Source organism: Diaphorina citri, unplaced genomic scaffold (assembly GCF_000475195.1).
Source record: "Diaphorina citri unplaced genomic scaffold, Diaci psyllid genome assembly version 1.1 scaffold1504, whole genome shotgun sequence".
Lineage (NCBI taxonomy): Eukaryota > Metazoa > Arthropoda > Insecta > Hemiptera > Psyllidae > Diaphorina > Diaphorina citri.
In genome coordinates this window covers 28615-45442 of record NW_007378930.1, presented here as the reverse complement: position 1 = coordinate 45442, position 16828 = coordinate 28615, and the positions used below count along the sequence as shown (strand labels likewise).

The 16828-nt window shown below is 39.9% G+C and overlaps 1 protein-coding gene across 1 annotated transcript in view; it reads left to right on the top strand.

Annotated features, from left to right (window-relative positions):
* The window catches only part of LOC103516193 (ABC transporter G family member 23-like), a 46215-nt gene that overhangs the window by 6628 nt on the left and 22759 nt on the right, over positions 1 to 16828 (top strand). Inside the window, exon 3 of the mRNA XM_026828656.1 lies at positions 16471 to 16703. Coding sequence (XP_026684457.1) covers positions 16576 to 16703 — 128 coding nt within the window. The 5' untranslated portion in view covers positions 16471 to 16575. The remainder of the gene's footprint in view (positions 1 to 16470; positions 16704 to 16828) is intronic.

Sequence of the window (16828 nt, the reverse complement as noted above, 5' to 3'; positions counted from 1 at the left end):
AGACCGCGGAATAGGCCGGTACGGCGTAAATCTTTCCGGCCATAGATGTTTGTCTCCGGTCTACTCACCTCTCAAGCGGTGAGTAGGCCGGAAGGTAATCTCTAAAGGTGTGTCCAAACATGGTCGACCGGCCGTGCGTCGATCGACGAGTTGAATCTATGTTTTTGAGGCAGTTTGGACCGTTCAGTCGACATCGATCGACGGCCGGTCGACCTTGTGTGGACATGAACACACTTTTATACATATACATTTATTCAGCATGTGTTATAAGTCGGACAAATCGGAGTATCTCTAGCTCTTATCAGTTTTCTAGTATAATGGTGCGCACCATTACCCGCTGCGCACCATTACCCTGCTCTCCCCTAATAACACAAAGAAACTGCATTTACATTTTTTTACATTTACATTTACTTTCTTTTTCAATCAAATAAAATCAGCGGGGATAGTACGTTGAATACACCAGGTCCCGATGGATCACTGAAGCTAAGCAACGTTGCCCGTGGTTCACTGGTATCCGGACGGGTGACCTTCTGGTTAATCGCGTGTTGCTAGTTTTTCCTCAGGAACTCAGGTTGGGTGAGGTTAACATTGAAGAGGCAGGTAGCTTGTGGCCAAATGGACGGGTATAATAACGAAGTCACGAAAATACTTAGCAATTAAACAGTGACGTTAAAAACCAAGTCGTATTCGATAATATTGACTTTTTTATACCTAGTCAACAGTGCTGAACCAATGAGATTCCACACTTGCTCCACAAAGCGGAATCTCACGATCTCATTGGTTCAGCCATGTCGACTATAAAAAAAATCACATAATCGAACACAGCTCCACTTAAAATAAATGTGTAGACAAAGACACAGATATAAATAAAATAAATATTTGAATGATTAAAACTTGGAGTTTGCTTCGTTCGGTTCGCCACTGGTCAGAGGTCTGATTAAAGTTCGGTGACCCTTCCAGCAATCCATAGTGCATCGTAACTTTAACACAAAGCTTCTACTAACCCAGTCCAAGTTCCAGGCAAGTAGTGAAAGTGATTACGTCACTAGGTATCTGTACAAGGTATCTATGTACGACAGGGTGAATCAGAATAGTGATCTAATAACATAATGATTTGAAACATTTCTTTATTTAGTATACCTTAATATTTATGCTCTTGGCCTAAGACTAAAAAGTCCCATTATGCCAACAGAGTCCCAATCAGGAACAGAAACATAGTGATTTCACTCCTTCTTCTTCTTTTTCTGCGCCTTATCCCGTCCCGTGTACCTACAGACGGGATCGGTGTTTTTCATCAGCCTCTCAATCAGCCCTAGCCAGGGTGATTGCTTTGGGTTGACATTTGGTTTTGGCTATAAATTTCACGAGTGGAATTTTACTCCTTGTTTAAAGTCCTCCAGCCAGACTAAGCTGGTCTACTCCCTATTTAACGTCCCCCAGCCAGACAAAGCTGGTCTACTCCCTGTTTAACGTCCCCCAGCCAGACAAAGCTGGTCTACTCCCTGTTTAATATTCCCCAGCCAGACTAAGCTGGTCTACTCCCTGTTTAATATTCCCCAGCCAGACTAAGCTGGTCTACTCCCTGTTTAAAGTCCCCCAGCCAGACTAAGCTGGTCTACTCCCTTTCGCGGGTTCGATTCCCGCCCGGGGCAGACATAATCCTAAATAGATAAGGTTTTTCCCGGAACGGCTGACTATCAAATCTTGTAAGAAAAATAAAAATATATGTAGAATAGAACATACCCTGCTTATACTGCCAGAATGAGACTGAAAAGTCCCTTTATTGAAGCGGTCTAAACAAGGTCTTATGTATTTGGTACAATATTTTTAAAAATATACAATAAAAATATTAATAAAAAATTAAAATATTAAAATATCGGGATGATAAAACCTCTGCAGTTACAGTTCCCTCTATCAAACCTCTTCAAAAAAATTATCTTATTATAACCCTAAGCACTAGGTCGAGGGTTCGATTCCCGCCCGGGGCAGACATAATCCTAAATAGATAAGGTTTTTCCCGGAACAGCTGTCCCAGCCAGACTAAGCTGGTCTACTCCCTGTTTAAAGTCCCCCAGCCAGACTAAGCTGGTCTACTCCCTTTTTAACGTCCCCCAGCCAAACACTAACACCTCTACCATCCTGTAGATAAATAAAATACATAATACGATATTATGTCTTATGTAAGATATCTACATATAATACAGTCATACACGTTACCTACCTATATTTCTGGTCCAAGGTATTTAGGTAGATGCATGCTTATAACCACTTTATGTGCGTATATGTAGCTAAGTTGTATTATTTGTTATTTAGGTTTCGATGATAACTTGTTTGGGGTCGAGAATTCCAATAATAAAAAAATGTATATTTAATGGTGACTTACCTACCTACTACCTACCTAGTTAAAAAAAGAGAGGTTTGATATAGGTATACCTACACGGTTAGCGATTTTATGGAATTGAAATTCAATAAAGGTACCTGGGGGGTATTCCTGACATTCATAATTACAACTATAAGGTCAGAGTATCACTTGATTTAGTGCCATAAACTCGACCTTACAATTATTTACAATGCACTTTAACATAACATTAGGTTTTAGGTAGGTACAACCTACAACAAATAAACCATTATTTGTTTAATCCTTGAAATGCCAGCCTTGCTTCGGGTTTGCAGGCTAAACGCTAGGTTGCGGGCTCTATTCCTGCCCGGGGCGAACTTTATCCAGCCACCTAAACAGATAAGATTCGTTCCGGAACGGCTGGCTTTCTTCTATGTAGGTATTTTAGTATCTATTAATTGTATTTGTCCATTTCGTGGCAAGAACTAATTAGAATATTTATTTAGTAGACTCTTGGATTTTACTAAGTAGGTAGGTACCTAAATATTAGGTGCATCTCCTCTAATGATGTCCTCACTTCAATAGGCACTAAGGATATCTACAGAATAGAAAAGTTCCACTATTAATTTATTAGATAATTACTTACCTAATGTTTTTATTTTTACTTCTTTCATTGCTAGGTCATTTGTTGTGTAATAGCTTTATAATGGTTATTATGATTGAATACAACTGAATCTAGGCAAGGATTATTGGTTGAAATCATATTAATGAACCCTATATCCTCAAAGTACCCAAGTAGGGGAAAGACGGGTAATATGGAACTGTTCTCAATGATTTCCCTTTTAAAGGAAATTCTTTAAAAGGAAATTAGATACGGACTGTATAGTTTCAAAATAATTGAGAGGTAAAATTAAGTAGGTAATATGTAATATGATAGCGCTTGTATACAAAAGTAATCGTCTTTGAAACTCGGAATCTTCTAGGGTTGTCTTTGAATCCCGGAAACTTCTAGGGTTTGGTTGAAATCATATTAATGAACCCTATATCCTCAAAGTACCCAAGTAGGGGAAAGACGGGTAATATGGAACTGTTCTCAATGATTTCTCCTCTTTTGGAGACCTTTTTCCCTTCTTTTAAAGGAAATTAGATACGGAATGAAGTTTCAAAAGAATCGAGAGTTAAAATTCAGTAATGTGATAAGTAGCGCTTGTAGATATACAAAATTAATCGTCTTTGAAACCCGGAAACTTCTAGGGTTATCTTTGAAACCCGGAAAGTTCTAGGGTTGTCAAAGCTTACAAGAGATACACCCCGTATTCTGTCGTACTGAGGGGACTCAATATGAACGTCCCTACAGGAACAATGTGAGTTTTTTTTTTTCTTTTTTTTAGAAAGAGGTTTGATAGAGGGAACTGTAACTGCTAAGGTCTTATCGTCCGGAAATCGAAGAGGGAAGAAAAACAGGATAGCACAAGCCTACACAAGCCTTGAGCTTATAGGACAGTAATATAGGTACTAATCAATATTAAGTATCTAAATATGAAAATAACTTTTACTCTTCACTGCTTAATGTCCAAGTTCTTTGTGGGATTCCAACTTTTCTTTCCCCTTGGAGGTACAGGTACTTAAGTAAGAACCTACAAATGTAGGTAGGTATACGTACCTATTAGATACTTAAAATGAACCTTCACAAAGTTACTAAGTCTACCATCAATATAATCAATATTGTCTTGAAATTTTACATGTTAAAAAATAAATATATGTATACCTATGTTGGTAACTAAAAAAAAGGATAGAAGAAAGCCAGCCATTCCGAGAACGAATATTATCCGTTCGGGATATAATCCGGGCGGGAATCGCGGGACGTCTTTGAAACCCGGAAACTTCTAGGGTCGTCTTTGTAACCCGGAAACTTCTAGGGTTGTCTTTGAAACTCGGAATCTTCTAATAGGGTTGTCTTTGAATCGGGGAATTTTTTAGGGTTGTCTTTGAATCCCGGAAAATTCTAGGGTTGTCTTTGAAACCCGGAAACTTCTAGGTTGTCTTTGAAACCCGGAAACTTCTAGGGTTATCTTTGAAACCCGGAAACTTCTAGGGACGTCTTTGAAACCAGGAAACTTCTAGGGACGTCTTTGAAACCCGGAAACTTCTAGGGTCGTCTTTGTAACCCGGAAACTTCTAGGGTCGTCTTTGAAACCCGGAAACTTCTAGGGTTGTCTTTGAAACCCGGAAATTTCTAGGTTGTCTTTGAAACCTGGAAACTTCTAGGATTGTCTTTGAAACTCGGAAACTTCTAGGGTTATCTTTGAAACCCGGAAACTTCTAGGGTTATCTTTGAAACCCGGAAACTTCTAGGGACGTCTTTGAAACCAGGAAACTTCTAGGGACGTCTTTGAAACCCGGAAACTTCTAGGGACGTCTTTGAAACCCGGAAACTTCTAGGGTCGTCTTTGTAACCCGGAAACTTCTAGGGTCGTCTTTGAAACCCGGAAACTTCTAGGGTTGTCTTTGAAACCCGGAAACTTCTAGGGTTGTCTTTGAATCCCGGAAACTCCTAGAGTTATCTTTGAAACCCGGAAAGTTCTAGAGTTGTCTTTGAAACCTGGAAACTTCTAGGGTTGTCTTTGAAACCCGGAAATTTCTAGGTTGTCTTTGAAACCTGGAAACTTCTAGGATTGTCTTTGAAACTCGGAAACTTCTAGGGTCGTCTTTGTAACCCGGAGTCTTCTAGGGTTGTCTTTGAAACCCGGAAACTTCTAGGGTTGGGAATACCACTAGGAAAATAAGCCTTTATTTGCACATATGCATTCTGAAGTAAAGAGCTGCTCTAGGGTTGTCTTTGAAACCCGGAAACTTCTAGGGTTGGGAATACCACTAGGAAAATAAGCCTTTATTTGCACATATGCATTCTGAATTTCTGTTCTGAAGTAAAGAGCTGTAATTATGTAGGCCCAAGCTCTCATATTCTCATCATTATCACGACGATTCTATTGAAACCAAGTCCTTGACTACTATCTGACTATAGCAATATCTAAATCTGACTGGAAACCCATCACGACATCAAGCTTGTATTGAAACATGTGTGACTAAACAGTTCTTCAGATGGTAATCATGCAAATACAATATGGTTTGTCGTTAACCCTTTGGGATACGTTGTGATGGAAGACCGCGGAATAGGCCGGTATGGCGTAAATCTTTCCGGCCATAGATATTTGTCTCCGGTCTACTCACCTCTCAAGCGGTGAGTAGGCCGGAAGGTAGTCTCTAAAGGTGTGTCCAAACATGGTCGACCGGCTGTGCGTCGATCGACAAGCTGAATCTAATATGTTTTTGAGGCAGTTTGGACGGTTCAGTCGACATCGATCGACGGCCGATCGACTATGTGTGGACATGAACACACTTTTATATATCTACATTTATTAAGCATGTGTCATAAGTCGGACAAAACTGACCGAAAATCAGTTGTTTTCCAGCCTAGTTAGCTTGGAAGCTATAGCGTAAGTGCCAGGTCGTGGGTTCAATTCCCACCCGGGACGGATTTTGTCCTGAACGGATATTAAGGTTCGTTCTCGGAACTGCTGCGGTAGAGACACATGCACAGATCAAAGAGAGAGGGACAAAGACAGGTATAGAATACAGAGTGTGTGTTTTAGAAAAAGATAGAGAGAGGGAGGGAAAGAGACAGAGACAGATGCACACAACGCGTATGTGTAGGACGGTAGAGACACATGCACAGATCAAAGAGAGAGGGACAAAGACAGGTATAGAATACAGAGTGTGTGTTTTAGAAAAAGATAGAGAGAGAGGGAGGGAAAGAGACAGAGCTGACAGATGCACACAACGAGTATGTGTAGAAAGAAAGTGATCGGTAGAGACACATGCACAGATCAAAGAGAGAGGGACAAAGACAGGTATAGAATACAGAGTGTGTGTTTTAGAAAACGATAGAGAGAGGGAGGGAAAGAGACAGAGACAGATGCACACAACGAGTATGTGTAGGAGAGAGAGAGAGAGAGACTGATGTCAACAAAGTTTTCAATGATGTCAAATGCATGTCACAAGACTTGAAAATTTTCTCTATTTTTTGTAATTTTTCCTCTCTCCCTCTCTGTCTTTTCCTATCTTTTCTATATCATTCTCTCTCTCTCTCTCTCTCTCTTTATTGTAAAGTTTATTTTTTTCTCTCTCTCTCTCTCTCTCTCTCTCGCATCTTCTTTCTCACTCTATCTAGTAGTGTAGGATATATACCTATCTTTATCTCTAGTTTTTCTTTTCCTCTTTATTCCACGCGGCACTTCCGGTCCACTTCATACTTAGTCCAGGTAAACTAGCTGTAGATTATTTACATACTTAGTACTAGTCCAATTAAAATAGCTAAATAGTTACTGTTAATTGTAGTCGGTCAATGAAATTAACTTTACACTTTGCAAATCTTATGACGTTCAAAATGACATAATTTTTCCTGAGTATTATGTAATGTATTTTCCTTTGTAAAATTTCGTCATATTTTTCGTCATTACGAAGTGTGTACCTACTTGTGTAGGTACGTAATTTTTCCTCTCTCCCTCTCTGTCTTTTCCTATCTTTTCTATATCATTCTCTCTCTCTCTCTCTCTCTCTTTATTGTAAAGTTTAATTTTTGTTAAAATAAATGTACCTTATTAAATCAAATCAAAAATCTCTCTCTCTCTCTCTCGCATCTTCTTTCTCACTCTATCTAGTAGTGTAGGATATAGGTATATCTCAACAAAGAAACGAACAAACAAATGAACAAATGCATCGGATATATGCCGCAGGTGAGAAACACAAAAATTGTCGGCCGCGGTTCATTAGATTCGGGCAACATCAGCGTCAATGTCAAATCAAAACGAAGCATCGGATATATGCCGCAGGTGAGAAGAAACGAACGAACAAACAAACAAACAAACAAACAAACAAACGAATAAACAACCTCTGAATTAAATAAATAAATGTCTTTCTTTGTGTCATTATTTCACAACTTTGGTGCTCACTGCAGCATTGTAGGATTTTTCCAAATACATATATCGCAATAATCCAGCTCCCAATTAGGTACCTACCATTTATGGCACCGGTCGCTATGCGCATTTATATTACATAGCTACTCATTTTCCTCACGAGGCTGAGTGGGCCCCGTAACGGCCAGTCACGGAATCAAACCTTTGCAGATACAAATTTCTTGACCCCGCCGGGAATCGAACCCGGGTCTCCCGCGTGCAAGGCGAGTGCAGTGACCACTACGCCAACTTGACCCCGCCGGGAATCGAACCCGGGTCTCCCGCGTGCAAGGCGAGCGCAGTGACCACTACGCCATGGGAGCTGACAACCTCTGAATTATAGACAGGGGGCTCCGAAAAATGTCCCTGCTGGGCCCCTAAGGGGGCGACAACATCGACCATGGACCCTCGCTGAGACCATAGATCACAGAAAAAATACTCAGCTCAATTTCTTGATTTCCTGTGAGGGTCGGTACTATGGTCAAGGCTCCGTTGAGAATGCTTCTTAGCATGGTTTATTTATTTTCTTTTGGGTCGGTACTAGGCGATGGTCGGTTTTCCGTTGTGGACGCCTACTTAAAGCCCGGGCCCCCTCTTGATCTCCGCTGTGGGATATACAACATCGGCAGTGCTCCGGGCCCACAGGCTCTGATTGGCCCTGATCCATAATTCAATGTGGATCAATAAAGATTTACCTAGATACCTATTGTTAATGTGAATTAATGGTGGTAGTAGGGAATGACAATGAAAAAAGATACAACAGGTAAAGATAGGTAGTGGATAGAGACATTGTGAAAGTAGGTAGTAGGTACCAACCTCAGTCCAAGATCCTAATGTAAGGTCCAAGATCCTAACTAGCCAAGTAAGGTAGGCTAACTAGCCAACTAAGCTAGTCGGGGCCTAAATTTATCCTAAACTGACAAGGATCCTGAGTCCAAAGAGTGATTTTTAGCCCATGGTCTCTACTTGTTTTTTTTTTTTTTTTTTTTTTCTTCTTTCGTGAGCACAAAGAGGTTTTTTTACCCCATGGTTTCTTTTTTTTTTTTTTTTTTTTTTTTTTTTTTTTTTTTTTTTCTATAGAACTAATCGATTCTTTGTTGCTCTCTCATTTCCATTTCCCAGATCGGTCTGATGCGGGGTGGCACATTGCTCGCTGAGGAATCTCCCAACCAGCTCATGGCGCGGTACAACTGTACCAACCTGGAGCAAGCCTTCCTGGAGTTGTCCAAGAAACAATCCATCGCATCCGGTACTCAGGACGAGACGGTGGATGTGACAGAGTCCTATCCCTCTCCAGAGGACAAGAAGACGGTGGTGACTCCCCTCCAGTCCACCAAGTACATCTCCAAGGCGAGAATAACGGCTCAGCTCGTCAAGAATTACTACCCTATTGTTATGCAGTGCTGTTATTTAATACCTGTGGTTCTAGTTATGGCAATTCAAGTACAGAATAATTATTATGGAATTTGAGGTACACACTTAAATCATACCTACTACTAGGTAGGTAATCATACCAGGTACCTATTTTATTATTATTATTATTATTGTGGCGTGTTTGCTTTCATTAGAGTTGCCTATTGTTATGCAGTGCTGTTATTTAATACCTGTGGTTCTAGTTATGGCAATTCAAGTACAGAATAATTATTATGGAATTTGAGGTAGGTAGGTACTTACTTAAATCATACCTACTAGGTAGGTAATCATACTAGGTACCTTTTTTTTTTGTGGCGTGTTTGCTTTCATTAGAGTTTATTAGAGTATTGTATTACTTGAAGGTATAAGTATTTAAATCCTTCGATACGGAAATTTTGGGCTGGTATCCTCCCTGTTTAAAGTCCAGTAGAACCTCTCGATTATTTTCAACTTCAAAATCCATTGTTTTTTTTCTCTATCTTTCAAAGGATATCCTAACTTATCTACCTCCCTGTTTAAAGTCCAGTAGAACCTCTCGATTATTTTCAACTTCAAAATCCATTGTTTTTTTTCTATCTTTCAAAGGATATCCTATCTTATCAGAGGAAAAGATCAAAGAAAGTGATCATTTCAACCTCGATCATTTCAACTACCCCCGGTCCCAATCAGTTGAAATAATCGAGGTTCTACTGTATTTAAATTCTTTCGCAAATTTTCGGCTAGTATCCTCCCTGTTAAAGTCCCCCGGAGAAAATCACTTGTGTGATGAGCTGATGAACTATTCATGTTGTGTGGTTTCACTCACAATGATTTTTTTCGTCCCAATCAGTTGAAATAATCGAGGTTCTACTGTATTTAAATTCTTTCGCAAATTTTCGGCTAGTATCCTCCCTGTTAAAGTCCCCCAGAGAAAATCACTTGTGTGATGAGCTGATGAACTATTCATGTTGTGTGGTTTCACTCACAATGATTTTTTTTTTCTCTTGCCCCGCAGGAATTAGCCCTCTACACGGAGTTCAGCATACGAGAGACCACCCTGTATTATGGCAGAATATTTGGCCTCAGCTTTGAACAGATTCACTCGCGCACCAAAGAGCTGCTCACGTTTCTAGACTTGCCATCTGAAGATAGTATCGTAGGAAAATTGAGGTAAGTTGGCTAAGGGTGGATTTGAAATACCTTCCTTCTTTTTAACCCCCAACAGTCGATTTAGCGTAACAGCTATGTTAAACCAATACAAATCAAATGGAATTCGATTGGCGTGGTCCGTGGAAGTTTTTTTGGTCTAATTTGGGCCATGAATATCGAATATTTTTAGTTTGATCTACCCACACTGAGAAAAAAACTAGGGTGCCGGAAGCCCAATTGGGTGACTGGGTTCCGGCACTCTAATATTGAACTCGGGAAAGCTACCCGAATGTTTTTATACTTGTGCTTACTTTTTATGAGCTGCTCACGTTTCTAGACTTGCCATCTGAAGATAGTATCGTAGGAAAATTGAGGTAAGTTGGCTAAGGGTGGATTTGAAATACCTACCTTCTTTTCAGCCCCCAACAGTCGATTAGCTTAACAGCTCTGTTAAACCAATACAAGTCAAATTTATTTTGATTGGCGTGGTCCGTGGAAGTTTTTTTGGTCTTTTTGGGCCATGAGTATCGAATATTTTTAGTTGGTGATTTTTATGGACGTTTGATCTACCTACACTGAGAAAAAACTAGTTTTTTTTTTCTAGTTTGATCTAGTTCAATGTCGGAAGCCCTATTGGGTGACTGGGTTCCGGCACTCTAATATTGAACTCGGAAAGCTATCGGGAAAGCTCGACACTATAATAAAGCATTCCAACAGCCCAAATCAGGGGAAACATAAGGGAATCCCCTCGGACATGAAATTTTTGCATATTCCTCGTCTTTCGTTTTTCTTGTATAGTAGTAGGTATATGTATAATAATGTACCAGTTTTACTGTCTTGTTTGACCTTCATTTCTTCTCTCGTTCTTCTTCTTCTTTTTATTCTTCGTCTGCGTCTTCTTCTTCTTCTTCTTCTTCTTCTTCTCTTTTTCTTTCTTCTTCATTAAAACGTTGTTTATTTTCATTTGATGTTCTTCATTTTGTTCATTCTATATCCTCTGTTGGAATTCAAGATATGAAAGGCAGTATATCCACTTGATAAGTCTGTTCACAACTACGAAAAAAAGCAGCAAATCCAAGAAAACTTCATAGTAAATAAGAAGGCAGTATATCCATGGATATACTGCTTTCTCTCTTAATGTCTCTTAATGTCTGGCGCTTACTGCTTTGCTCTTTAGCATGGCAGAGATAATTTTGGGATATACTGCCTTCTTCCTTGTCTGTGCTCCTTGTATCTTCGTTGTTTTTTTTCGTAGACTGTTTTTGATGCGTTTTTTGAATTCTACGCATAAAAATACGTGGGTATAGATATATAACTCAAAATGTCAAATTTTGGACTTACTGCCCTCTTTTTTAGCAGGGCAATTGCTCCATCATTTTTTCCAATCGATCAAATAATCAAATCATCTCATGAATCTTTGTGGTAAAGGAGAGACCTTTTTCACAACTTTTGTGGATATCACAACATTACTAAGTGCCTCCTTTGCAATCAATTTCCATATTTCAATAATCTTTTCACACTGGTAATGCCGCCACTGGTCGCTACTCAATTAAAGTAACTCAATTGTCCTCACGAGGCTGAGTGCACCCCGAACTCCAAGCACAGAGCCGAAAAAAACCTCGGGTCTTCCGAGAATCGAACCCGGGCCTTCCGGAGTGCAAGCCTAGTGTGATACCCACTCGGCCACGGAGGTTGCTTATTTTTCCACATAAAACAGAATAACGTTTAAAGCTGTTTCAACCTTTTTGTGACGAATACGCCTACCTACCTACCTAAATTCTTTAGAAGACATTTGATAAAGGCGAAGCAAAATTGTGTAAACGCCTGATAAATAAGTTGGATATGCAATGTGCAGTTGACCAGTTGTTCACTGTTTTGATAACATGAAATAGGGAAATGGTTGGAAATAGGTATCCATCCGTTTTAGAGTCCCCATGACTAGGACAGAGACTTTCAAAATTAAGGGATGAATTTAATGGAAAACCTTCAAACTTGTTGCAAAAAAGAAAAAAAAAGTCACTAAGTTATGATCGAGTTTCTAAAAATAGGTAGGTACGCTATGCACTCATGGCTTAAAACCTTAGGTATCTAAGGAAGACAGGTAGGTATACAGGATAGGAGAAAGTCCGAGAACGAACCCTATCTGTTAGGATAAAATGGAATTTTTTATCTCAATTATAATTAATATTTTTGAAGTTTGAAGTTGCGTGAATATTTATCCAGTAGGTATGAACTTTTTCAATTCGCGTATGAATATCAAACTCCATACCCGGTGAATTAATCATGGGCATGATACACCCTAGGAATGTATCACTCATATTAGCTGACTCAAAACCCACCGTGTATGGACAAATGAAACTGTCAGAAGACATTTGATTGTGTTCGAAAAAGTAAAAAAAAGTAAAGTCCATTAAAAAGTACAGTCCATTTTAAAATTTTCTCTATTTTAAAATGCGCCCCGAGCGGGAATCGAACCCACGACGGAGTACTTACGTGGCGGACGAGCTACCCTTCGAGCTTATTCAGGTTCGACTGTATTAACTTTTCATCAAATAATAATATCTAGTGAGTGATCACGTGACATCGCATCGTAAGAAATCTGTGAAGTACCTACTCGTATACTTTTGGAAGAGAGACAGATATAGAGCTCAGGGCCGTATTTAGGGGAGGGGGGGGGTGCGAGGGCCCGCCCCCTCGAGCTTCATTTCTCTCATTTACTGTAAGTGAAGGTCCGAGAATTTGGGGTCCAGGAAGCCCGGCCACCCCCACATTATCCCATCAGGATAAAATCCGCCCCGGGCGGGAATCGAACCCGCGGCCTAGCGCTTACAAGGCAGACGCACTACCAACTAATAGGCTGGCTCGTGAGTGTTTAGTTATCCACTAGGAATAGAACACATAATATTACCAGACATAATGGATCTACACAGTTAAAGGTCATTGATGTGTTCATATCACATATCAGATACCCTAAAGGTAAACCTCTGAATATCCACCTTTAGGTGCGGCTACCACCGACGTGCCTTCCTTGATCTTGTAAACTCATGTACCAGATTTCATCAAAATCGCGAGAAATCACTGTCGTTCGGTCCATAAAAACTTCTTTCTTTTTTTAGAGGTTTGCTAGAGGGAACTGTAAGGTCTAATCGTCCCAAAAGCGAAGACAGAAGGTTTAATCCCATATAGAAAAAAAGTCGATTGGATAAAATTTAATTTTGTGATTTTTCAAAGATTTTGCGTGGACGTTCCCATATAAGATTTCTCATAAGCCAGCCTTTCTGAGAACGAACCTAAAGTCATATAAGATTTCTCATAAGCCAGCCTTTCTGAGAACGAACCTAAAGTCATATATGACTGAAAAGTCCCTTTACTCCAGCAGTAGGCTACTACTATTATTGTGGTCAAATTCTCAAATTGTTCTGAGAACGAACCTAAAGTCATATAAGATTTCTCATAAGCCAGCCTTTCTGAGAACGAACCTAAAGTCATATAAGATTTCTCATAACCCAGTCTTTCTGAGAACGAACCTAAAGTCATATAAGATTTCTCATAAGCCAGCCTTTCTGAGAACGAACCTAAAGTCATATAAGATTTCTCATAAGCCAGCCTTTCTGAGAACGAACCTAAAAAGGATAAATTCCATACCTCGGCTGGGATTGAACCCACGCCCTCCTGTTTACCAGGCGAGCGCCTTGACCACTACACCACCGAGGAAGACAGGTAGGAGAAACTTTAGAAAGCCAGCCTTTCTGAGAACGAACCTAAAGTCATATAAGATTTCTCATTGCTTTGTTCATTTCAGAATCATGTGCTTCCTCCTCCTGCTCCCGTTGGTACAGTGCTTCCTGTTCTGCACATGTATAGGTCGGGATCCTCGGGGATTAAAGTTGGCCGTGGTAAATCATGAGTTTGAAGGAGGACTGAACAGGTGTATGCAATATCCTAGCCGAGGATGCAATCTGTCGTACCCACTGAGTTGCGCTAGACTAACCTAGGGAGGTGTTGGATAAGAGGAGCTTCTGGAAAGACCTTTTGAGAATGAACTAGGTATTGTAGTTGTAAGACGGAATGGAAGCCTTATGGACGAGACCACAATCCCATTTTAAACTTGGTGCAACTCTTGGACTAAACAATGTAATGGAGCAGTTGCAGTTGGGTAAAAATTATGAATAAAAGGTTGATTCCTACGTAAAAAGTTGTGAAAAATCCAAATCTGAAGTCAAAACTCCGAAAAAAAAACTTTAAAAGGTCGAAAATTCAATTTTTAATTGCCGTTCTAATTAAAAAGTTCAAAGAGTTGTGACGTCAGACTTAATGTCAAAATGCGCAGAAACGCTTGCGCACAAACAAACGAAGCGGGAGTCATGAGTTATGACGTCATCGCCTACGGGAGCATATGTCGTGACGTCAAACTTTACAAAAAGTCGTAAGAAAAGAAAAATTCCGTTGGTCCTCATTTTTCCTGCTCTATGACTTTGAAACATCACACAAGTAAGCGCAACTGATCTATTACTGTAATGCCCACCACTTACGCTCAGACCGCATGACAGACCTAATTTTGTGAGACCGCGGTCTGTCAGATAGTCTGAGTGGCGGGAATCAGGTAGCTTTCGGTCGTTGGTCTCGCGATTCGTGGAATGCAGCATCTGTTGTTGATTATTTAACCCCTTAAATTACTCGAAGAAAAAGAAAAATTCCGTTGGTCCTCATTTTTCCTGCTCTATGACTTTGAAACATCACACAAGTAAGCGCAACTGATCTATTGGTTGATTTCAATCTCTTTAGCCAATTAAATTGCCTAACCCAAGTGTTGAATTTGGAAGATGTTCAAAATTAACTGTAATTGTAGTCTCAGCCATTTGTAGTCATTCCATTAACATTGATATTTGGTGTGAGATTTTTCTAGTGCCTCTCCCCTTATCCTATTTGGGTGGGTAAGGCATTTTTTGGTGTGTCAGTCACGCGTTTTTTCTCATTCTAAGTTCAATTCCGTCTGAAATATCAGTCGAATCATAATGCAACCTTTTCTAAAAGTTATTCAAGATTCTAATAGAGAGCGCTGCGTGATTTTTCTATCATTTTATTTTACCGCCTCTTTGCTAGCGGTATTCTAGGAAGCGACTGATATATCAGACAGAGGATTTCTCAGTATTCTCAGTTCAGAATGAATTTTTTGATGTTTTGACTTATTAGAGTTGCTTTTTGAGAGTAAAAAGTCTTTATTGTTGAACTAAAAGTTCCTAATTACCCTGTTACCTTGAAATTCTATTGTGTTCTCTTATTTTTAGTGATTTTGAAGAGTATTTTAAAAATTGGTGTCTGATATATCAGACAGAGGATTTTTTAACATAGGACATTATGGCAATTTTTTTTAGAAAATGGCCAAAAAAAGGCGTTTCGGCAATCGGAAACAATTTTTTTTTGTTTGTTTTGATATCAGCTATCGAACCAAAAAAATAATAATAAAAAAAAAGAAGAAGAAGAAGAAGTTGAGAGTTAAATCGCTGCGTATTCACCAGGAGACTCAACGTTTGAGACGGGCCTACGAAGAATTAAGAGGTGTTCAAAGCTAATATTTGTCGTGTCATAAGGACTATTGTTGAAACCTCTCTCCTAGTAGAAGTTAGAAGTGAAGACTTTATTTGTAACTATTCATTCAGAAGAGAAGAACTGGGACTGTCACTGAATGACAAATCAATTTCCTGTGTCAGGTTCCTTCGGCTCCTAGTAACACGATAAATCCACTAGAGTTTCTAACCAATATACACTTTCAATCTTTTTTCGTCCATCATTTGTAGTTTCAAAGCTAATATTTGTCGTGTCATAAGGACTATTGTATTTTGAAACCTCTCTCCTATTAGAAGTTAGAAGTGAAGACTTTATATTTGTAACTATTCATTCAGAAGAGAAGAACTGGGACTGTCACTGAATGACAAATCAATTTCCTGTGTCAGGTCCCTTTGGCTCCTAGTAACACGATAAATCCACTAGTATTTCTAACCAATATACACTTTCAATCCGTTTTCGTCCATCATTTGTACTTCTTCCTCTACAAATAGGTACCTAATAAACGGCTACTTGGTCTGTGGCGTATAATATGTCTACTCTTAGTAGCGCTGTCAAACTTTCTTGACTTGGCGGGGCGGAGCGCCAGCGTGCTCCTTAATTAACGACTCCATTAAAGAAGGCGTGCCAGCCTAGTTAGCTTGGTTGGTGGCGCGTCTGCCTTGTAAGCGCTAGGCTTAACTCATTAGTGTGATTAGTGCATAAAGTAGTTTTTGCTCGTTTTTGTGGAATATTTCTTTGAAGTTTCTATTTTAATCTTCTTTCCTCTGTTTCAGATTCCCCGTGGGTATGATTACATAGCGCCGTCCACTCCCTGAAACTTCGTCCCCTCCCCTAACCACCGTCCCCTCCCGTGGAGATTGAACCATCCCGTGTATCACCATGAATCTCACCTCGCGAGGTGACCCTGCCTTAACTCATTAGTGTGATTAGTGCATAAAGTAGTTTTTGCTCGTTTTTGTGGAATATTTCTTTGAAGTTTCTATTTTAATCTTCTTTCTTCTGTTTCAGATTTCCCGTGGGTATGATTACATAGCGCCGTCTACTCCCTGAAACTTCATCCCCCCCCTAACCACCGTCCCCTCCCGTGGAGATTGAACCATCCCGTATATCACCATGAATCTCACCTCGCGAGGTGACCCCGCTAGGGACATGATGGTCGTGGTGGATAAAGCTTACAAGAGATACACCCCGTATTCTGTCGTACTGAGGGGACTCAATATGAACGTCCCTACAGGAACAATGTGAGTTTTTTTTTCTTTTTTTTTTTTAGAGAGAGGTTTGATAGAGGGAACTGTAACTGCTAAGGTCTTATCGTCCGGAAAGCGAAGAGGGAAGGAAAACAGGATAGCACAAGCCCACACAAGCC